The sequence below is a fragment of the Alligator mississippiensis genome, chromosome 11, assembly GCF_030867095.1.
Source record: "Alligator mississippiensis isolate rAllMis1 chromosome 11, rAllMis1, whole genome shotgun sequence".
Taxonomy (NCBI): Eukaryota; Metazoa; Chordata; order Crocodylia; family Alligatoridae; genus Alligator; species Alligator mississippiensis.
Window position 1 is genome coordinate 47872612 of NC_081834.1, and position 22321 is coordinate 47894932.

The 22321-nt window shown below is 55.0% G+C and overlaps 1 protein-coding gene across 1 annotated transcript; it reads left to right on the forward strand.

Annotated features, from left to right (window-relative positions):
* The first annotated feature begins 9025 nt into the window (after window positions 1–9025).
* Window positions 9026–13689, forward strand: LOC132244034 (uncharacterized). Its single transcript, XM_059714954.1, has 10 exons — window positions 9026–9288; window positions 9835–10541; window positions 10797–10924; window positions 11248–11376; window positions 11773–11852; window positions 12006–12108; window positions 12208–12303; window positions 12494–12601; window positions 13023–13158; window positions 13580–13689. The coding sequence occupies exons 2-10, from the start codon at window positions 9836–9838 to the stop codon at window positions 13687–13689; spliced, it is 1596 nt and encodes a 531-aa protein (XP_059570937.1). The 5' UTR covers window positions 9026–9288; window position 9835.
* Window positions 13690–22321: the final 8632 nt, after the last annotated feature.

A 22321-nucleotide genomic window follows, 5' to 3' on the forward strand; every position in this document is an offset into this window, starting at 1 on the left:
GTGGCAAGAGGGTGAACAGGGGTTGATACAGCTATCAGTTGCTTTCTTTCAGTGCTCCTTGTGACACTAAGTCCTTGTTTGACCTTATATTGTGGGTCGAGCTAATGTTAATCCTCTTAGTGTTTTTTGGCTCAGTGCAGCAAAAAACCTGCCCTGCCTGCCCTTCAGCTGCACAGTTGTAATTTGCCACGAGGGGTTTGGTGAGCAGGGCCAGCAGAAGCAGAATGACTGGCTCGCTGGTCCTGCCGGGCAGAAAGCAGGCCCAGTGCTGTGGGAGCGGCAGCGAGACCAGGGAGATGCCGGGGAAGCCGGTTTCCTAGGGCTCTCCGGCCTTGCTGAGACTAACACAGCAGCTCTGCGCTGAGAGACATGATACCTGGGCCGCTTAGTTGCTGGGTGAGTGCCCAGGCACTGAAACACGGGAGGTTGCCCTCTGGCACCTAGCACCAGTCAGCCAGGGATCTTTGTAGCCTGCTACAGTGTTGGTCTTGTGCTTGCCCAGGGTCCTCATGCAAGGAGCTTCGTACCTGCCCGGCCAGCATGCAGCACAATGGCTGTACTCAGTAGCCATGTGGGTGCATGCGTGTGCCCGCTGCACATGGAGTAGGATTGCAGACTGTGCCTAAGACCCAAAAATGGAAGTGAAGAGGCTGATTAGCTGTCGTTTTGGTGCATACAGTGAACTAGGATTCTGCTGGTTGGGGTCTTCCCCCTAGGCTAAGAGCACTTTGTGAAAGGGATAAGGCCAACTTTTGTTTAGCATCTGGGTCACTAACACTTCGGGTACAAACAGGCATTGCCTTATATTGTATTTGCTGAAGGAAAATTTTAATGGTGGCACAAATGGGGAACAAAAAGATGTCCTGTGCACTACACCAGAGGTAAATAAGTGGCATGACAAAAAATCAATGCTATTATCTTGTTGCAGTAGACATCTGTTAGCTCTGTGCTGGGCCCGCTCTCCAGCCGCCTTGAATAGGTATCTCCCTTAAAGTGGGAAAGTTGGGGTTCCCTGCTTACAGAGACCCGCTGTTCAATCTCCAGAGGCATGTGTCTAGACAAGGAGAAGCTCCATGCCAATCCAACCTTGGAGCCATAGGACTTGGGGAGTCCCTGGCACACCATGTCTCTATGCCAGGACCCATTTACCCAGACCCGTCCCTGGAAATCTCTGGGATGGATGAAGTAAGTAAGTGGGCAGGCACTCTCAGGGCTGAAGGCGCTTAATCCTGCCTGGGAATTTCTGGAGTTTGCGGGACGGGGTCCCTCAAGCCTTGGGAAAATGCATCACCCCATTGTCCCACACCATTAGCAGACATGACAAGGGGCGACATGTGTTTCCCCCAACAAAGCAGGTCAGCTGTTCTGTGACACTGCAGCAGAGATGCTCTGCTTAATTTGGTGATATCTATCTTTAGTCTTAGAGACCACATTGTGCTAGGTGTTAGAAATAAAGGGAAAAGACACAGCCCATCCGCTCAAGATCTTGTGGCCTACAGAAGCAAGAGGGAGGAAGTCTTGTTCTGTAAAGAATGGTGTAAGGTTTCTTTTTCTTTTTCTTTCTCATAACGCTCATAAAGCTCAAATTCATTTTTCCTCCTTTTTACAGAATGATTTCTTTCATAAAAAAATATGTTAAAACCATATTTCAAGGGAGTGCTCACTTCCTAGCCTTTCTTTGACACCCTTCAATATCATGACCTGGCAGCCAGATTCTTTCAGCAGTTTGGCAGCAGTGAGTTCACTTACTCCTGTCCCAAAGACCACCACCACCTTTGAGTGACACTTGCCCCAGCCGTCTTGGGCAGTATTGAGCATTTCCTCATAGTTAGGATCCATTTTAAGTGCTAAGATAATCCTGGTTTTTCAAGCCAGGAGTGTCTCAGTGGAAGCAGCGCACTTAGCTTTAGCCAAGATCTCTCCATTCCCGACACAAAAGGCCTCTGGTTTCCTTTATTCCACATGTTCCCATCACAAGGTCTGGGGTCAGACGGCCTGCTCGTATTGAAGATGGCCAGGATTTCCCTGCAGCTTTTCAATTTGGATGTGAAGCTACACCCTTGAAAAGACAGATGTCACCTCCCACCCACAAGCAAACGCCTGCCCTAAATTCTCTGTCTGAGTGAAGCAAGGCACGAGACTCCACTCAAAGATACATTTCACACGGGACCTTTTGAAAGCCACTTGGGATTCATCCCAACCATCAGGGAATGGCCTGGAAATAATGGTGAAAACCTCACTGATCCTGGGAAAATGGGTAACTGGAAAGGAGTAGTATAGGGGAGGGTGTCTCTTGGCCTGAGGGAGAATCTGCAGTGAAGTGGGAAGTTATTCTGCAGCTGGCCTGGGAGAGAAATGCAAGGGGAGGGGAGTGGGGGTGGGAAGGAATTTAAGGGGCTTCAGTCAAGGGCATGCCCTGATTTGACCAGATTTCTTCCCTTCCTGTGATATTTCTTGGTCACAACCTTCCCTACACACTTTGGGCCCTGCCCCGTGATGCCACGCAGCCCCTCTGCTGTTCAGCACATCTCCCACGATGAGCGGAGCATGCTGGCCTGGGGGCAGGCAGCACTGCGGTGGTTGCGCTCCTGGCAAAGCCGGGGCCCCTTGCCCAGACAGCCCGTCTCACTGCAGTGCTGCCTGCTGTCCTCCTGCTGCAGGGTGCATTATCTAAGTCAAAATCTGCCTTCTTTAGATATCCCCCATTTGCCTTTCCAGCTTTACTGAAGCCAGGGCCGTATGGCAAGAATATGGGTGTCTTAGTATTTTTAGTCTTCCCAAAATTGTCCCTGCTGAAAACCCTTTCCTTCAGCAGTGCAGACACCAGGCAGGGGCAGGGACTGGCTTTTCCTCTCTGCTGCTCACAGGACAGTGCTTCTCTCAGGCCGGCTACAGAGCAGGGGCCTGGGCCAGGCTGGAGCTGGCCACTTCCCTCCCCAATGCCTGCTCCTGCTGCCCCGTCCAGCCAGGCTCTCCCTTCCCATCTCATTCACCCCAGGCTGGGACATCTCCATCCTTGCCCATTCCCGGGGATGTCCACTTCCTAGGACCTGGGTCAGCTCCTGCCAGGGCTACTGGGAACAAGATCCTGAGTGCATGGGTGGATCTAGGATTTGGAAGAGTGCGATGCAGATAGCGTGGCACGTCATCACACAGTACACAACACGCATTTTCCTCCAGCTAAAGCAAAAGAAGAAGCTTCACTAATACGGTAGGGCAGAGGTTCCCCAATTTAGGATTCTCCGGCTCAGGAGCCGGCGCCGGGCTGCCCTGGAGAGCTGGATCCAGCCAGTGCAGAAAGGCCCAGATGCCCTGGGCTGGGCGCCAGGGGCTGCAGTGCAGGCGTCTCCCGGCACAGCTCCGGCAGCACCTGCTTGAGCACAACCCTGGACTGTGAACACCAGGGGACTTCACAGGCCCAGGCCCACTGAGGAAACTAGAAGGCCACGCGTGATGTGTTACTGTTAGGACAGAGGTTCCCAAACTTTTTCTTATTGCGCACCCGCTTCCAGATTAACCAGCTGCCTACGTACCCTATCAGCATACATTTTATAATTTAACCCCTTCGATGCCAAGGATTATGAGAATACACTGCTCTGTCCCCACCCTCCTGTGCATACACCCTAGCCCCTTTCCAAGTACCCCTGAGGGGTATGCATGCACCCAGTTGACAACCCCTATGCTAGAATATATATCAGGTTTAAAAAACACAACAAACTAGGTTAAATTGTCAAAGGTCATTGCATCAAAAGCCCTGCTATCATTAAATTTAAATGTACATCATTTATTCAGATTCATGAAATAAAATATAGCTTTCTTGAGGATTTTGACAGGGCCTCCAATACTTCACGGTCAGTCATTTCTACACCCAAGTTAAAATAAGATGTCCACACCTGAGCTGAAGTTTTTAGCTAATGCTAAACACAGTCTGCAGGGCTGTGAAACAGAAGAGAGTGGCTATCAGGCAGTGACATTGCAGAAGAAAGGATAGTTTGAAAAGTGGATCTTCAGGACCATTAAAAAGAAGAGAGGGTCATTGACACTTGTGGAGGGGAGGAAGATTAACAAGAATTAGGAAGATGATTACAGGCCATGAGATAGGTTGAGTCTCTCTGGGCAGATCTACATATTCATCAGTGCATGTTACATACTGGGCATTTAGGTTAGAACTTGTTTATAAAATACTAACTAAAGGCACAGTAGCTAGCGTTACTGTGCAGTCGCACTGGAGCACGGTTATTTTGTGATGCTTCCTGCGCATGAGCCTAGTAATGCTGCACAGTAGGTTATTAGTACAGTTTTTAACCATCGTGCTACTGTGCAGTTTTAATAGGCGAATGCACAATAAGCACCTTGTATAGATGCACCCTCCAAGTAGAAATGATGCTGCCTCTCCCAGGCAGCTGGTTTTAAAGTTTGGGTGGAACAGGAACCAAAGCAGAGCAAGTGCGCCGCCTTGGATCTGCCCGTGCCCTGTATATCAGTGAGGGCAGCAGCTCTGGGATGCGCAGCCGTGCAGGGACCAGCGATGGGTGCGGAGGGGCCGCGTGTGCAGAGCCCCTGGGCTGCCTGCCCCCAGGTCTCTCCCCATGACTTGGAGTCTCTGGCTCAGGAGCTGGTGCCGGGCTGCCCGGGGTGCTGGTCCCAGCACTGCAGAAAGTGCCCCCAGGGCTGGGCATCAGGGGCTGCAGTGCAGGCGTCTCCCAGCACAGCCCCAGCAGCACCTGCCAGAGCACAACCCTGGACTGTGAACACCAGGGGATTTCATAAGCCCAGGCCCATGGAGGAAACTATAAGGCCCTATTACTACTGGTGGCAGAGTGACATGTTACTAATTACTTGGGACAAATTATAATGAAACCAGGCACCAGAGTGGGGGTCAAAGGTTCAAAACCAGACTGCCAACACGGTTGTGTCTTGTTGTGTTTTCCTTGCGCTGTCCCTTGAAGGCTAAAGCCTCATGCTCAGCACTGCAGGGCTCAGTTGCTTGTGGCACTTTTGCAGCACTGGGACTCCCTGTTCTCTGCCATGAGGAGCCAGAGGCATTTCTTGTTTCCTCTCCCTCCACAGGACTGGACTGAGTTGAGGCAGAGGCAGAGCAGGTCTAAGATCTGCATACATATACGGATGCAAATGTTAAGATCCACCCTGGATATGATTTCAGAGAGTTATAATAATAAATGACTCTTAGTTCAACACAGCAGGGTCCACAGTGCTGTTGCAGAACCCACAACACATCAAACACGGTTAAGGAAGCAGCCGCAGCAGCAGCTGCTGAAGGAGGCTCAACTCCAGTCTCCTGAGCAGAGGCAAGGCAAAAGCAACCTCATCTCCTTCAGCGGCAGCCAGAGCCCCCTCCCCCACAGAGAGAGGCCAGCACTGGAAGCAGGAAGCAAGCTGGACCCCAGGGCACCCAGCTGGGCATGGGCTGGGAGAGCTGCCAGCATTGGGGTTGGCATTTTGAGTGGCATGGACCTTTTGCCCTGGGCTTTGCCTTCTGGGGTTGCTGGAGCAGCCCGAGTGAGGCGTTGGGGGCAGGGTTGGTGCACAGCCCTGTGCCTGGTCCCCTGCATCTGTTCACACAAGGGAGCGCAGAGCAAGCCCAGTGAGCCCGGCAGGGGTGCAGCTGTGAGAAGAGCCCCAGTGCCATGTGCACAGCTCCACACAGCGCACACCATGCCTGTTTCTCGTATTGGCACCAGTGGAAAAAAATGGTTGTGGCAAAGTGGGCGACTGCACTGGGCATTTCCTCCCCTTGCCCTTGATTTGGGGAGTGCCCGGGCTGCCCTGAGGGACACCCATCCCCAGGTGCATGGGCAGTGGCCTCTGAAGAGCTGGGAATGTGATCCTGGTCTCCCGGGTCTGACCCCAAATAGAAGAAGTCTGTTCCCGTCCCCTCTGCCTTCACATGAACAAGGGACTGTGCCCCTGTCATGGGTGGAGCCAGGATCTGGCCAGGATTTATTCTCATTGGTACCACTAAGGGGAGCTTGGCAGCCATAAAGAGAAAGGGATCCCAGGGCCAGAGCCTCAGGACAGATTTGGGAGCCTGAACCAAATGCAAAGAGGAGTCTGAGACCGAATGTAAAAGGAGACGGTGAGTTCAGAGCTTACCATCAAGTTGGACAAGTTTAGCAGATGCCTTGTTTCTTTATTTGCTTTCTAGGGTCAAGAGCTGTCAGGGGCAAGGTTCCTACTGCTGCTGGTGCATTGCATGAGATGGGAGCTGAGCAAGAGGCCAGGCTGCAGCCGATAAGAAAGACCAGGAAGAGGAGAGCGGTGGGTGCAGATGACTGGCAGGCCTGGACGGCATATCATTCAAACTGCTGTGCTGAACTGGTCAGGAGGGTGCAGCAATGGCCAGGCTTGCAGAGATGTGCACTTGCTGGACCACAGAGGCCACCAGCGAGGCTGAGGCATGGCGAGGCAGGCTGTGGAGATGCTGCTGGAGAGGGAAACATAGCAGTCTCATAACAATCCTTACCCAGGAGTTCTGACCATCCTAAAGAGGTGCTTTGTATTAGCTCCCGTACGCATACCTTCTTCCCTCTCCAGGCCCAGGCTGACTTACCCCAGGGTCAAGCTCAGGTTTCCCATGCTAGGGCTCGGCTGTAGTTAGCTTGCTCAGGGGCTCCTGCCGGAGGCTGCTGGAGCAGCCTGAACTGGGGCAGGGGCAGGGGCCGGGGCTGGGGCTGGGACAGGGGCTGGGTTTTGGCTAGGGACTGAGAACAGGCAAATGTGGAGCTGTCTGTCTGCTCGGGATGAGTAGGACTCCCTGTTAGTGCTGTATTGCAGTGAGTTGCCTCCTCCACTCTGCTAAGAAGCTGGATGGAGCCTGAGGGCCCCACCTGGAGTTGGATCCGGGACGTGTTTTGGCAGCAAGGAAATTTGCAGCAGGACCAGTGATGGGGTTTTGGGACTTCTAGGCCAGTCACTGGAGCCAGGCTGTGCGGGGTCTCCTGCAGGAGCAGCTGAGTGCGGGTTAGGGTCAGGTTTGGGACCAGGGTTAGGAGCAGGAAAGGGATAGAGGTGTCTTCCTGCTTGGAGTTGGTTGGTCTCCTGGAGATGTATTTAGGGCACGGTGGGAGAGGGCAGCCCACATGCACAAGCTGGACCCTAGAGCACCCCAGTGGGGCATGGACTGGGAGAGCTGCCAGCATTGGGGTTGGCATTTTGAGTGGCAGGGTCCTTTTGCTGCAGGGCTATTTTGGCAACTGGAGATGCATCGACTGGTGTCTCCCATGCCACCTGTGGGTTTCCCAGGACAGGTCCTGTCATGAGGTATCTCAGGCTCTGCTTCCTGGGGTTGCTGGAGCAGCCTGAGCAAGGCTTTGGGGGCAGGGTTGGTGCATGGCCCTGTGCCTGGTCCCCTGTGTCTGTTCAAAAAAGGGAGCACAGAGCAAGCCCAGGGAGCCCGGCAGGGGTATAGCTGTGGGAAGGGCCCCAGTGCCGTGCACACTGCTCCATGCAGTGCCCGCCATGCCTGTTTCTCGTGTTGGCACCGGTGAAAAACAAAGTAGTTATGGTAAAGTGGGAAACTGGGCATTTCCTCCCCCTGCCCTCAATTTGGGGGAGCACCTAGTCTGCCCCGAGCGACACCCATCCCCAGGCACGTGGACAGTGGCCCCAGGGGACATGGCGGTGCTGCGGGGGGCTGCGGCGCTGGGTGCGGGCGGCGATGGAGCTGGTCCCCGGGCGTTGCCGCGGCAGCGTTCGTATCATCGCGGCGCCGCGGGATTCCAGGCAGTTGCCGGCGGAGGCTGGAGCGGTGCTGCCGGGCGCCCGGGGTCTGCACAGATGGGTAAGCCACCTGCGGAGAGCGCTGCCCCTCTTGTGCCCCTGCCTGAGGCAACGCGGGTGTCGAGAGGAGGCCTCTTGCCCCAGGGGTTGTCAGAGTCAGACGTGAAAGAGCCGCGGGGCCGGTGCCCTCCTGCTCCTGGACGAGGTGTCCCAGGGGGACGTGGCCTGACAGGGTGGGATTTGCACCAGCCCCACCAGCGATGGGACCGGGAAGGGCAGTGGGACCCGATCCTGCAGGTTGTGTTCAGCCAAGAGCGGGCACCAGGTCTGTGCCTTTCCCTCGGGGGTGGTTTGTGCCTGTGGAAAGCCCGGAGGGAGGAAACGGAGCCGAGCGTGGCCGAGCTGCCCCACTGCAGGCACCTGGAGATGGGGTTTCTCCTCCTTTTTAATGAAGGGGAGAATTGAAGAACAAACCCATATCAATTCATTTATTCCTTGAAATTGCAGTCCAGGGGGAAGAGTAAGTATTTCCTCCGTGTTCATGTGATTTTAATGTCCCGTCTTGTTTCCGTTAGTAATCATCAGGCGCCGTTTGGAGAGCGACAGCAGAACCGGTTTTGTGGAGGATTTCGCTCTGCGATCTCTCAGCCCGGAGTGAGCAGGTCAGGATCGGTCTTTGGGCAACGCTGCCGGAGACGCCGGCAGGGGTCGAGCTGGGAGGGGAGCGAGGGGCTCTTGTGCTTTCAGGCCTGTGGCCCGTGTCCAGAGAAACTGTGAAGCATCAAGACGGAGCCGACAGGACCCTGCCCTTGGCATGAGGGGCTGAGTAACGCTCCCTGCAGTCATGTGTGTAGGGTGCAGGAGCTGGGCATGCTCTGGATGCCACCCCCTGCTGAGGCCATGATGAGAGATGTTTCTCCTTTAACGCTGCATGTTTTATCTCCAATCCAGAACATCGTTTCTGGCACCGGTGTCGTACCTCTTCCCAAAGCTACCCGGGACAGGGCTCCCCTCCCCGCCAGGATGGCTGGAGCGCGGTGCACAGCCAGTGTGGACTGGACCCCGGTTACAATCCATTTAGAGCCAGCTGTCTTGATGGCGCAGAGCAGGACACTTGGTCTTTCCTGGGCACCAACACGCATGGAGTAAAGCTGCAGGCACAAGCCAGTAGCGCCTGTGAGGTGGAACAAGGCCAGCGCAGGGTGGCAGGAGTTTCTGTTGGGTGGCAGGATAGGGCCAGGAAGGGAAGATCAGGGAAGAAGAGGGGTCCTGGCATTGGCAAGCAGAGAGGGGAATAGGCGGGGGGGAGGAGAGGTGTAGTTTTGTTTTGGGGGAAGAGGCTGTGCACGAGGACGGCTTCCAACAGGATGGCATAGTCCCTTTTAGGGGTAGGCGTCCCCCCATCGACGGCAGCAACTGCAGCTTGAGGCAGCGAGGGACATCCATCGGAGGAGAGTCAGGAGACCTTAGTTCAGAGCCGGAGGGAGGAGTGCGGCGTCACCAGGGCCTGTGAGCACCCGCCCAGCAGCGCTCCATCCCCCAGGGCAGGTGAGGGGCCTGCAGCGCCGCGGGGGCTTCCCGTCTCTGTGCAGGAAATGTAGAAATGGGCAGAAAATCCACCCCCTGCAATGTGGGCCCGCAGCCCCTGGTGCTCCCTCACACCACTTCCAGTGGGTTGGAGACATCCCGAGGTGCTGAAGCTCCCCACCCCTCCCAGCCCAGCCAGTGCTGCCCAGACTGAGCGTGCAGGGAGCCCCAAGCCGTGGCGCTGCTGGGCTCCTGCAGGTCCCAGGCAAATGGCCCCTGTCCTCCTCTCCTTGGCATTCCCAAATGCATGGGTACTCAGCCCATGGCCAGTCATGTGGGGTGAGAGGGGAGTAGAGGAGCATGGAGCTGTGTGTCCAAAGCAGCTGCAGGTCTTGCACTCTGAGCTAAGGGCTCTCCCCACCTGCCAACCCTAGTGCCAGGGAGGCTGTGGATATGGCTGTAACCCAGGGTTCACCTGCCTGTGTCTTGGATGAGCAGAGGAGGGGGTGGATACGTGTGAAGGGGATGCTTTGAACCCCAGTGATAATTGCCCCTGTTCGGTGCCAGGATGGACAGGCTGCGGCGAGTGCTGAGGAGGAGGTCGGCCAAGGTGCTCTCCATGGGAGAAGAGAGCAGCAGGGAGCCTGGGCAGGAGGATCGGGGCCCCACCTGCCGTGACGAGGAGGGGCCCATCAGGGCAAGGAGCTGGCTGTGCCCCATCTGCTGCCAAAGTAAACTGGCAGCTCCCAGCGGCAGGGGAAAGGAGGGAAAGAAATCAGCCACCTCCAAATCCAGATGGAGGTGGCCCTGGGTGCGCCTGGGCAGGCGGGAGCCAGTGCCATCACAGCTCCCAGCACCCGAAGAGCCGTGCAGCTCCCCTCCTGGGTCATTGGGCAGCCTGGAGCCCGGCCCTGCAGCCCCGCAGCAGGAGGCAGCCCCGTGCCGAGCCGGGGACGAGGGCCCAGCTGCCCTGGGGCAGGAGCTGAGCCAGGCCCACAGCAGCCCCTGCCTGAGCCGCAGCTCCTCCTGGGATGACTGGCACACATCCCAGGAGTCCGGGAGCACCAGCCCCAGCTCCTCCTCCTCCTCCTCCTTGGACTGTGAAAAGTCCCAAGAGGCCCAAAGCACCAGCACGAGCAGCAGCTCCTCCTCGGAGGACAGCGATAGCTTGGAGGAGTCCAACACCACCACGTCGACCAGCAGCTCCTCCTCGGAGGACTCCAGTAGCTCCCTGGAGTCTGGGACCAGCCTGGCCCCCGGTGCCACCTGCACAGGTGAGGGGAGCCGCTGGGGCCAGAGGTCTCAGCACCTTTCACTAAGCAAGGCCACTTGGACCCTCCATGGGGCCGGGCAGGGGGATCCTGGCCAAGGTGAGGGGGCTGAGCCGCACACCTCCCTAGCACGTCCTGGGGCAGACAGGGGACCCTAGTGCTGGTGGTGGGAGCACGACACCATGTCTTCCCCCAACACCCACTTCCCTTCCCCTCAGGGGCACACGAGTGACCCTCTCCCCTTTCCTCCCTGTGCAGTGATTCCCAGCCCGGCCGGTGAGGAGCTGGAGGAAGAGGAGGATGAAGAGGAGGAGGAGGAAGATGGAAGGTCCCCGGAAGAAGCTGCCCTCCTCCTTGTGAAGAAACACCTGCAGGACCCAGGGGAGGTATGAAACTGCCCCAGCGGAGCTGGCACCCAGCCAGTCCTCCATTCCCCCATGCGGCCCATGGCAGGAGGTCAGCCCCTGGGACCCAGAGCCCGCAAGGGGACACACTCAGCGCAGGGGCGCTGCTCGAGGTGGATGCTTGTGAAGATCCAGCTGGGTCCCTCCCTCCACGGACACTGCCCTGCTCTTTACAACGCCTGCCCCGAGGAGATGCATCTCAGCACCGTGGGGGCAGAGGAGGCCTGAGTCCCACAGGGGGTTTGGGGAGGAGCAGGAGACCCCTGGCTAAGATCCTGCTTTAGCCCTGGTCTCGCTCCTGGTAGATGCTGGACGGGAAGGACAGGCAGCGCTTCCTGCTGGCCATCATCAGCCTGACCATCGCTGCGGACCAGAGCAGAGAGGTGGCTGTGGAGCTGGAGGACCTGAAAGTGGCCATGGTGGAGAGGATCGTGGTGAGTAGCACGGGATGGTGTGGGGAGAGGGAAGGAGAGGAAATAGGGTCTCGTAAGGCCAGGAAGGAGGGGAGAGGTGGGGCAGGATGAGAGGGAGAAGGGCAGGCGTGCCTGGGCCTGGGCATTACATGGGGGTAATAGATGAGGAAGATAGTGGTCGATTCCTGACCTGGATGTTGAGCGCTGGGCAATCCTGCATCTGGAGGGCAGGTGAGGGTGGGATCAGGAGAGGTTTGAGTGCCATGCTTGCAAGGCCGTGGGAGGCAGAGGGCCAGCCCAGCTGGGTGGGTGGGAGGGGGCTGGTTGGGATCCTGCTGCCTGCGCCTGCAGCACTGGGTGGTCTCCCGTGGGGGATGTGGCTGATCCTTACCTCCCCGTCCCCTTTGGGGCTCACAGGACCTGATGGAGAACATCTCAGTGGAGGGCGACCGAAAACACATCCTGGCGTACAGCATAGACGCTATCCGCTGCCTCAGGTACAGGGACCTCTGACTGACTCTCCTTACTTTGCTGTGGGCCAGGGGGATCCCCGCTGCTCAGGCCCAGCTTTCCAGGCTGTTTCCTGCCCACCCCAGTGCCACCGCCGCCCCGCATAGCTCAAGCTGACGCAGGCTCCTCTCTCCACACAGTGACCCGAAGCTCAGCCTGGAGCCAGCGCTGGAGTCGCGCCTCCTGCGGGCTGCCGTGGAGAAGAGCTTCCTGGCCATACGGCGTGAGACCCATCGCAACCAGGTAGGTCCCCCTGCCACTGCCAGGTCCCACAAGCCACCCCCTGGCAGGAGTGGCCCCAGGCTCTGTGGCACTGACCCTCGTGTCTGCCTCCCCTTCCAGGTCATGCAGCGACTGTACGAGGAGTACCTGGGGGGCCTGCTGTGCTGCGTCTTGTCCAGCGCCCCCAGCCTGGGCAAGCTCTACTCCATCTGGGAGGTGAGCACCATGCAGAGGGGCTGGGCTCGGGCCGGGACAGCTCCTGCCCTGTGCACTGCAGCAAGCCTCTCTCAAAGCATAAGGAAGATGGTCAAGCCCGAGTTTGAAACCTGGGTCCTGAGGAGGAGGACCCCAAGGCTTCTGGGTTCAGCAGGGCATGTGCCCTCATCTTAACATCTTCCTCCCACAGCACTTTACATCGTGGACTGAGGCGCCGGATGCCCAGCACCGTGCACTGGGCATGAAGATCATGACCGGCGCCATTGCCTTTGCTGTGCAGCTCCTCCCACAATTTGAGGTCAGTGAGCCCCTTCCCCAGTGTCCTGGTCCCCTGCCTTTGCCAGGGCCCTCCTGGGAGAGTGGGGTCAAAGCTGGACAAGGAGCTTCACTCCAGGGCTTTGCTTCTGCCTCAGTGGTGCCCCTGACTCTTTACGGGTCTCTTTTCCATGGCCTGCTCTGGGCATGGTCAGCCCTGGACATGAGGCCTACTAGCCCTGGAGCATGAGGCACGGGGAGTGATCCTGGGGCCCTGAGCAAGTCCCTGGGCTGCAGGTTCCCATGGGAAGAGAGGGGTGTCATGCTCTGGCACTGTGGTCTCTGCCTCCCTGCCCTCCTGCTGGGTAATGCGGAGAGGTGGAGAGAGAGAACTGTGCCTGGGGATGTATTGGGGAAGGAAGGTGGGACATGCATGAACTGCCCACTCCTCTCCCCCTGCTTAGGGCTCCCCTGACATACTGGAGGTGGGGGACATGGCAGCCCGCCTGGGTCTGTCCATCAACGACCCAGAGGAGACCATCAGCTGCAAGGCCAGGGCGTGCATGTATTTGCTCGCTCAAATCCTCCTTCATCAGAGGGGTAAGGAGACCCAGCTGGAGTACAAGGCTCCGATGCCAGCAGTTTCCCTCCAAAAGCCTGGTCCCAGGTGCGGGGCCAGATGCTTTGTCTCCATCTGTCCGTTCCCAACCTGGGAACAGCTTAGGGTGTCGGCGTTAATGATTTGGGCCTCTTCACCTCAGCGCCGAGCTGTGGTACTGCAGCCTGTGCTAATGCACCCATCCTGGGTGTCTCATGCGGGAACCAGGGAGCCCATCCCCAGGCCCCCAGCCCAGACTGGTCCCAGGACACGTGGTGTCCATTGACTCCTGCAGAACAATGACCTCCTTGCTGGGGCCCTGCCCTTCATGGTGCCAGAAGGGCAGCCAGAGCCCCACTGGGTGGACATTGAGCACCAAAGCTAGGATGGCAGCTCAGAGCCATGTGTCTCCACTTGTCCTAGGCCAAGACATGCAAGGGGCAGAGGAGCTGCGGTGCAAGCGCCAGAACGATCAGAGCCAGGTCCAGAAGTACAGGGACCTGGTGAGAGTGGGAGAGGTGAGGATGGTGTGATGAAGGGGTTCAGAGAAAGGCTTGGTGCTTGTCTCCAGCTGGCAGGGGTCTTCCTGCGGTGGGTTACAGCCTTGCAAGTGTCCAGGGCGATGTGGTGCCAGCCCCAGAGATGGAGCGTGTGTGTGGGTTTACCCAGCCTTGTGTTCTCCTGTTTCAGGGGCTGAGAAAGATCTTGCTGGAGGAGCAAAGGAGAGCTTTCCTGCAGAGGGCCCTTCATGCAGTTCGCAATGGACCGATGCACATCAGCCAAGCTGGGCTGGTTTTCCTGTATGCAATCTTGGGGGAAGCCGGCCGCTTGATGGGGCACAAGGTCAGCAGCTACGTTGGGGAGTGCGGGGAGGGAGGAGAGTGAGCTCACGGCCCCTCGGCTCTGTTCCACGTAAAGTTGCTGTCGTCCCATAACAACCTGTTGTGTGGGGACAACATGGAGCAGAGAGAGGTCACTACACACTGGAGTCTGAGCTCTAGCTCACAGTGGGGTCCATTTGTACTTCACAGACTAACTCAATTAGTGACCTGCCCCTGTCTGTAAGGTGCAAATCTCCCTTGCCTTCTGAGCAAACTGGCCTTGAGGAGAACGGGAGGCCTGCCAAGTGCCTTGGAGAAAGGAATGAATTAATCTGCCTAGGCAGGATGGCACCAGCCTGTCCTTTGCACATGTCATGCCCCTGAGGGCCAAGGTCTCTTGCTAGGCCCAAAGATACACAGCGTGTTCCCTCAGGACAAGCTTCCCATTCCCAGTCTGCAGTCAGGAGTCTTTAGGAGGTGCACAGGTCCCCGCATGGCTACATTTCTTCTCCTGCCCACGATCCTGTGCTTGCTCTAGGGAGAATGGAGGATTCAGGCACTTGGCGCTGCTGATCTGCCCCATTGCCCAGAGCTGCCACCCTCTGTCTTTACCACGATTCTCAGAAAAATGTTGCTCAAGGAACCTGCCCCCCATTTCCCTGAGCTGTTGCCAAGACCCCTTGGTTTCAGTCCAATCCCTGCCCCATGACCCCTCCCCACATCCCCTGTCCTTGCTGGGTGTAGGATAGGCTATGACCGGCTCTTGTACCTCTGCAGGAGAAAGAAATCCCCATCAGGGTCCTGAATAAGCTCTTCATTATCACCTGCCTGAAGGAGCTGCCTAAAGATCTGCAAGGGCACAGCCTACTGGTCACCTCCTCCAGCGCCATCGCCTCTCTCCAGCCGCCCACACTTGCTCCTGCAGGTACTGTCCTGTCCCCTCTGCCGCTGGGGAGCAGGGATCAGTGGGAAGGGACGGGGAGGCTCTTGGCACTAACACAAACCTGCTCCGTGCCGCGTGTGGGCAATTCTCCCCTCTGCCCTACAGAGTCCTGTCCTAGTATCCGTCCTCCGCAGGTCTTTCCTTTCTTTCCTCTCAATGGCAGGAGCCTTTCCTCGTGCCCTGCTGCCCCCGGGTAAACCTGCCCTCTGCCCCGGGCGGCATGGGTGGGCCTGCAGGGTGTTGCCATCTTTCATGAAGGAGCCCCGGGACCTCTCCCAAGTGGCTGAGCCACCCCAGGACAGGTGGGACCCTCTGCCTCTTGTTAAAGGCTGCTGTCACTCCCACAGTCGGAGACCTGCTTTCCCTTGCTTGTAGCTCTCTCAGCCATGGTCTTTTTGGGGCTGGGGTTGTCCATTCAGAGCATCTACCTCATCTTGAACGTGGCTGGGCAGTGATGCCTAAAGATGTTCAGCTTCTTCCAGGCAGGAGGCTAAGCACCATCTATTTTTTTTCCCCTCATTCAAATGTTCAGGCCTTTGTGTCGTGGGAAAGCTCCCAGTCCCCACTTCCTCACATCGCAGCCTTGTATCATGGTCCCAATGCATGGATCTAATCTTCTGCTGCTTTTTCTTACGCTGCGTAGCAACACCTGCAGACCACCTCAACCCTGACAGCACCTCCATGAGAGAAGATGACCTCCCCAACCTCACCGGGAGCCCGATGGCTACAGAGAAAAGCTGCAACAGCGCTGAAGCCACCACACACGTCACCGACTGACAAGTCATCATCCAGTCTGAGCCGTCCTCCACAGCCAAGTCAGCCTCTGCAAGAGGAGCAGCCTGAGAAACCCTCGTGGTGAAGAACTTGAATATCTTCCAGCCCAGCTCTGCAAAGGGCTGGGGAAAGACCAGGCACCACGAGTTTGTAGTGCCCAGGTTGCCAAGTGGAGGACGCTCTTGTTGTGTGGATGGCATTTTGTGACCCCTGCCTCAGGGCTTTGGCCGGTCGCCATTTGGGGCCAGGAAGGATTTTTTTCCCCCTTCATTTATGGAACCAACTTCTGGGGTTTTTTCGCCTTCCTCTGAGGCATCGGGACATAGTCAGACCATCCTGGCGTCTGTTGTGTTAGTAGCCTACCTTTGAATCCATCAAGAGCCATTCAGGGAGTGAAGAGAGCAAAGGCATAAACCATGTGCACTGTTGAACATAGATTTAGTGTAATGTGTAATGTTGAACATAGATGTTATAGAAATTAAGAGTAGAGGTAGGATAATAAAGTTAAGATTTAGTTTTCTTTTCTTATAAGTGTTGGTGTTCATCTCAAATTCCTGTGTGAAATACAAGCTCATGACATGCAAGGTAAGAAAGAAGACAAGATGATCCACTGCTGTAGAGAACAGGGTCTACAACACACAGGAGAAACCTGGCATGTTTAGCTCAGAAAGTCAAGGTCGAGCTGCCTGAGAAACTGCTAATACTGTTCAATGGGAAACCACCTTCTTCCTCAACAAGTCAACATTGGGTGGTCAGGGAGGTGTTTCAAGAAAGTGGCAACGGGAAAAGTTCTGTCTGCTCCAGGTTGCCGAGGTGCTTTGGGTAGATGTGATATCTCTTAGGAGATATAGTTGGAAAAAATGTTCTTTGTAAGCTTTTGGGCACAAACACCCACTGCCACAACCAATAACTGTTCTCTAGGTTGGTCTTTGTCAAGACCAGAGGGAGAAATAGAAGAGAGATGGGGATGGGGAGTATGTTTCAGGAGCAATGGCTTTGTGGTGCTGAAGGCACTCAATGGGAAGGGAAGGACCCAGCTGTGAATCCCAGCTGGAACGCAGATTTCTCCAGAGTCTTTTCATTGGAATAAGCAGGGCCCTTTGCTACACAGTATATTTTTCTGGTGAAAGTACAATGTGTACAAATGGGCCCTTGTAACAGGCTTATCTGAATAGCAGGGGACAACCCCCTGCCTGCCCCACTCCCCCTGCGTGATCCATGGAGCCCATTCCAGGCTAATATTTGTACAAAGTCACTGGAGTCAAGAGCTCTCAGTCATGGGGGCTGTGGGGTTTCTGGGGTTTTGAGCTGTGTTTGTTTGGTGTGGGTTGGGAAGACCCAGCTCTGTATCCATGCTGCAGCACAGGGATCTTCCCAGTCTTTTCCATTGGAATAAACAGGGCCCTTGGGAATAAACCCACTTAGCCCCCGCCTGGCACTCAGGGCTAGGTCTGGCTTGCAGGGATCCGCACAGTCTGGATCCAGACCCCCGCCTGCAGTTGTGGGAGCAGTGGCACCCGTGGTCGGAGCAGATCGGTGTCTGTTCAGGGAGCCTCAGGGATTCACTCAGCCGTCAGTCACTCCCCAGCGCTGCAGCACACGTCCATGGCGGCTCCGCACCCTGCAATTCAGTGGCGGTTCCTCATCTTGTCCCACCCCAAATCCCTGGCCCCTCCAGGAGCCCTGCAGACCACAGGACATGGCTCTGGGGACTGGATCCAGCTCACCGGCCGTATTTTTGACACCCTTTTGGGAGCTGTTCTCACCAAGCTTTGAGTCACTGCTTTGGTTCTTATTGACACCTCTCTCCTCTTCCCCCTTGTCCCACATGCGACCCCCAGACCTGGTTATGGCTCCCAGTACTACTCACACCGACACTGTACAAAAGACAGCATCCCTGCCTAGCTCTGTTGCTTTTACCTCGTTCAGCGTCCCTGGGACATTTCCTCCCAGCGTTGCACTGGGAGCTCCTGGCTGGTTGTTTGCCCCCCTGACCTCAAGCACGTGTTCACAGTCACTGCTCTCATGTGGCATGTGAGGAGCAGTGGTTCAATGCCCACCCAGCCCCCTTCAAGACCCAGGACACCCAAAAGAAGGGAACGGAAAAGCTTGCAGTTGGTATCCAGGCCCGTGCAAAATCTCTGGTATGCTGCTATGTTTTCCCAGCACATTTGCACTGGTCCAGACAGATGGTGAATGAGCACGGGGAACAGTCCTCTGTGCCTGAGGCAGCTCAGCAAATGCATGGCACACTGTGCATGGCCTCCCGCACCGGAGACTGCAAACACTTTCTCATCTCCTGAGGCGCGCTGAGGTGCTGCAATGTCCTGACACGGGAATTATATCCCTGGGTGCACATTCACCCCAGCCACATGGAGGGGCTCTGCCTGCCCCAGGGATGTGCTAGTGCCCAGCCTGACACCTCGGGGCCACAAGTGATGTCCAACCAGCCCAGCTCAGCTGGGACTGATAGCGGCTCTCAGCCCGGCTAACAGAGGCTGGACTCGCTGGACATGACATGTGTGTCTTGGGGTCTCAATCCTGGCTCTCCCAGCACAGGGGCACTCCCTGGCGCTGCACTGAATGGCCGTGCGTGCCAGTGTGCCACCAGCATCTGAACCTCTCAGAAAAGGCTGTGCTGAGGTGTTACCAAATTTGCCCATTACTTTGGGGTGTGCTCATTTATTAGGGATAGTTTCTAGGGTCTTGGTGATTCTGTCAATGTGCTGCTTGTGTTACTATACGGAGCTGTATTTCTCCCTTCTGCAAGCCCTCACCCCCAGTGGAGCTATCTTGCAGGACTCAATCTCAATGGGACTGGGTTCCTCCAGTCACCAAATCAGTCATACACACAAACACACACAAATTAACGTGGCACGCCTGATCTGGCCGGGCTGATCAGCATGGACAGGCTGACACCCTCATATGCCAAGAATCAGTTCATAAGAGCAACAATAAAATGCAGTCAGACACAAGCACACAGGTAAACAGAATCCCTCTGAATCCGGCTGGGTGTCCAGCTGACACCCTCATGGGCCAGCATTCAGTTCATAAGGGCATGTCTGAGTCAAACTGGGTCAATCAGCCTGTACAAGCTGATCCCCTTATGTGTTTCAAACTCAGCACGTCCCAATCTTTGGCCTCTTGATGAGCAGACCCCACAATAATTTAGGCTTCACAGGGATCTTTAGCATAGGTAAAAGAAGCGTTGCTGCAGAGCACAGGAGGAAAAAGAAGCAGAGAAGGAAAAATATACCCAATTACTACCAGTTTGCCTATAAAAGTTATTTATTGCTAAGCATATGAAATATATAATAGTACTAGTAGTAATAGACATGCAAAAGAAAAACAAGCACAAACAATGACAATACTACCCTGGTTTCACTAAGTATTTGGGGAAACTTAGCTCAAGCTTAACTGATACAGTTCAGGTTCAGAAGTTTATGCCTAGAAAGAAGAGAGAACGCTGGGAATCTCACCGAGTCCACGGTACCCAGGCTGCAAAGCTGACAGGCACAGTCCGTAGCACAATCCTTGAAGAGAGAGACGATCTGTTCTTCCAGCGTCCCAAGAACGACAGGGGATGGTGTCAGCACAGGAGTTTTCTTCTTCTTCTTTCTTTCTCCTTTTCTTTCTCCCTGCTTCTTCTTCTTCTTTCTTCTCTTTCTTCTTTTTTTTTTTATGCACACACACTTACAGATTTTTATACCCTCAGTTCAGCTGCTTTGAAGCACCCTCAGTAGTGTAAATCATTGTCTTTTCTATTGACAAGGGGTTATCTGGTTTGGACCATCTCAGGAAACTGATTGATAATCAGGAAACACTTAAGATTAGGGAGTAACCCAAATACTTGGGAGCCAGCTTGAGATTCCTATGGATGGCAGATATCCTGATGGGATATCTCATGGTTTCTTCAGGAACAATAGATAGCTTGCAGTATCAGGATTTTGGATTTTTACTTGTTGTGCACAAGCCTCAGTTTAGCATGACTTTTCCAGATTTTACTATAGTCTTTTAACAGACTTAAAGCAATTATTGGGGTGCTCATAACCTTTTGTGGAGAGGACTCCCACCAGTCGTCTCGGGAAAGATACGACAACACCTGGGATTAGGGCTCCAGCAGGCTGGATGCTGTGATGAACCCTTAACCATTGTTCAAATGTTGCCCGTACCCCCTCAGACTCGGTCTCTTGCCTCAGCATTCCCTAACCCGGCAACCGAGTTTTAGTCAATCAAGTTTAAGTAGGCCTCCCATAGTGGGACTGGGAAATGTACGGCCCGAGATGCCTATTAAACTTAGAGCTCTGTGTGTGTGTCTGGGGGGGAAAAGTCCTTAGCAAATCCAGATTAGAACTGGTCTGATAAATGCTGAGCTGGGTGTGTGTGAACATGTGTTGATTAGCATTTGGAGCACAGATTCCCCATCATGCAGCGCTCCCCTGCTTCTCTGGTCCCAGAATTCACTGCAGTCTCTGCTTCAGGCTTTCTGTTTTCCATCTCCCATGTAAATGAATGGTCATCTGGTTCCATCTCAGATGCAGATGAGACCGAGGGCAGTTGTTCACTCTTATCACCCTTATCTGGAGAGTTTTAGGTGCGTCTCTCACTGCATCTTAATCAGTTTCGTTTATGTAGAGGAGGGGAGGGAGGGGGAGTCCTTTGTGAGTCAGACAGACTGCATCCTGTGCCAGGGTTGCCCAAGAATACAGAGCTGAGGTGTAACAGAGGGGATGTGGAAGGGGAGACTGGAGCCTGAGACTCTTTTCCTCAGAGGAGCAAACAAGAAGGGCCCTGACAAAAGCTTGGCACGTGTTGCACATGGGGCTGCGGCTACGTGGCCCAGCCCTTCCCTAGGGAGGGCTCTGGCTGGATGCCAACAGCCCACAGCAAGCAGCTTGTCAGGACGAGGGGTTGTGGGGTGGGGGAGATCCCCCAGGGAAACTCAAACTAGCAGCTGCAGAAGTGCTTGCCCTGCCGCTCCACGTGCCATGGGGCCAGCTGCGCTGCTGGGCTTGGCCTCGCCCTGTGCTGCGTGGCACTGGCTGCACTGGTTCCTGAATTGAGTCCCTGCAAAGAGGATTTCTAGGGTTTGGGTGTAGCAAACATAGCCAACATTTGGCTGAAACTGGGCATCCAACATCATTTTGCAACACTGTATGAGATCTGCAGTATGAGACTTACGGGGTGGTCAAACACTGGAACCAGCTACCTAGAGCAATCAAAAATCGATTGCTTATTCCCAGTTCCTTATTCCCAGTTCCCTATTTCTTACTCCCAGTGCCCAGTTCCTTTTTCAAAGCTAATCTAGACCTAATAAAAGCTTGTTATTAGTGAATTAAACATCTGAAACAGAGAGAATGTCATTAGCTATGCACGTTTACTAATTAATATTGATAAAAATATTCTGCATCAAGTACAGAGCCCTAAATGATGGGTATGTTTAAATGGGATTATGGGGCAAAATACATTTTGGGACACCTCAGACTTCCTGTTGACTCCACTGAGGGACTGCCCTTGACATCTGTGACCAGAGACTTGCCTGGCTCAAAGCGTGGTTTGGCCGTCCCAGGCTGCCAATTGACAGCAGGCTAGCCACTGTGCTAAGTATATGGACCTGAAAAAGGACCTGGATTTTGGGCCGGGATTATAGCTAGATATCCTGTTTTGGGCAACCTCATGGCACATCTCTGTGACACTGGGGAACTCTTCTGGACATCTCTGACCAGAGACTTGCCCGGGCCAAATGTGGTTCGGCCATGGCAGGCTGCCAATTTACAGCCCCCTGCATTGAAATAGGATTATTTGGGTGCACAAATTTCTCCATGTGGGTAAACTGAGAAAAGCCACTGCCCCAGGGCGCTGGGAGCTCCTTCTGCAGGGATGCACGATATGAGTGCTGCTAGATTTGCAAACACCTACGTGAGTCCAGATAAACCCAGAGATTTTCACTAGGAGTCCACAGTGTTCAAAACATTTGACTGTTTGGAGTCTTCCTGAGTTCTTTGCAACTCAAGAATTGTTCCGTTGCTTTGCTCTAGTCCAACAGTGACTGAAAGCTGAGAGCTGGCGTATCATGCCATTAATTGAATGTGTGGCCAGGCATCCCTGAATCTTGGAGCCCTGTCAGGTAATCTGAGCTCTCAGCGTTGGGGGAACACCATGCTGCAGATCACCATGGTGTGGATCAGCACTAGATCACCTGACAGGGCTCTCAGCTGTGGGAGCTTGCTACTGGACACACCGGGCTTCCTCTGCATCAGCACTTTGGCATGATGGGATCTGATGCTCGATCCCACAATTATACCTTCTACTATGCATGTGGCATGGCTAGAAGCACAGTTGTGTGGCTTGTGCAACAGATGTCCTTGTGCCTTTACTGAACATCTGGCAGGGGTCTTTTGGTCAGTTGGCAGCAGCAGTGGGTTCCACATCCTGGGTTAGGAACAGAGGCTCCTTGTACAAAACCCAATGAGGGGTAGGAGATATTGAATACAATCTACAACAGGCAGCACTGACCAGAGAGCTGTTGAGGGACAGCGAAGCATTGAGTCTGCCCTCCTGATTGCTCTCATCAGCTCCCAGGTCATTGTGCTGGCCATTGTGGAGTCCACTCCATGTCTCTCAATA

What these genes read in the sequence shown, in the direction of transcription:
- LOC132244034 (XM_059714954.1), top strand. Translation starts at nt 9,836, where the DNA reads ATGGACAGGCTGCGGCGAGTGCTGAGGAGGAGGTCGGCCAAGGTGCTC. An exon ending in ACCTGCAGGACCCAGGGGAG is followed by an intron (nt 10,925 to 11,247) that starts GTATGAAACTGC and finishes CGCTCCTGGTAG; the next exon opens with ATGCTGGACGGGAAGGACAG. An exon ending in GACGCTATCCGCTGCCTCAG is followed by an intron (nt 11,853 to 12,005) that starts GTACAGGGACCT and finishes CTCTCCACACAG; the next exon opens with TGACCCGAAGCTCAGCCTGG.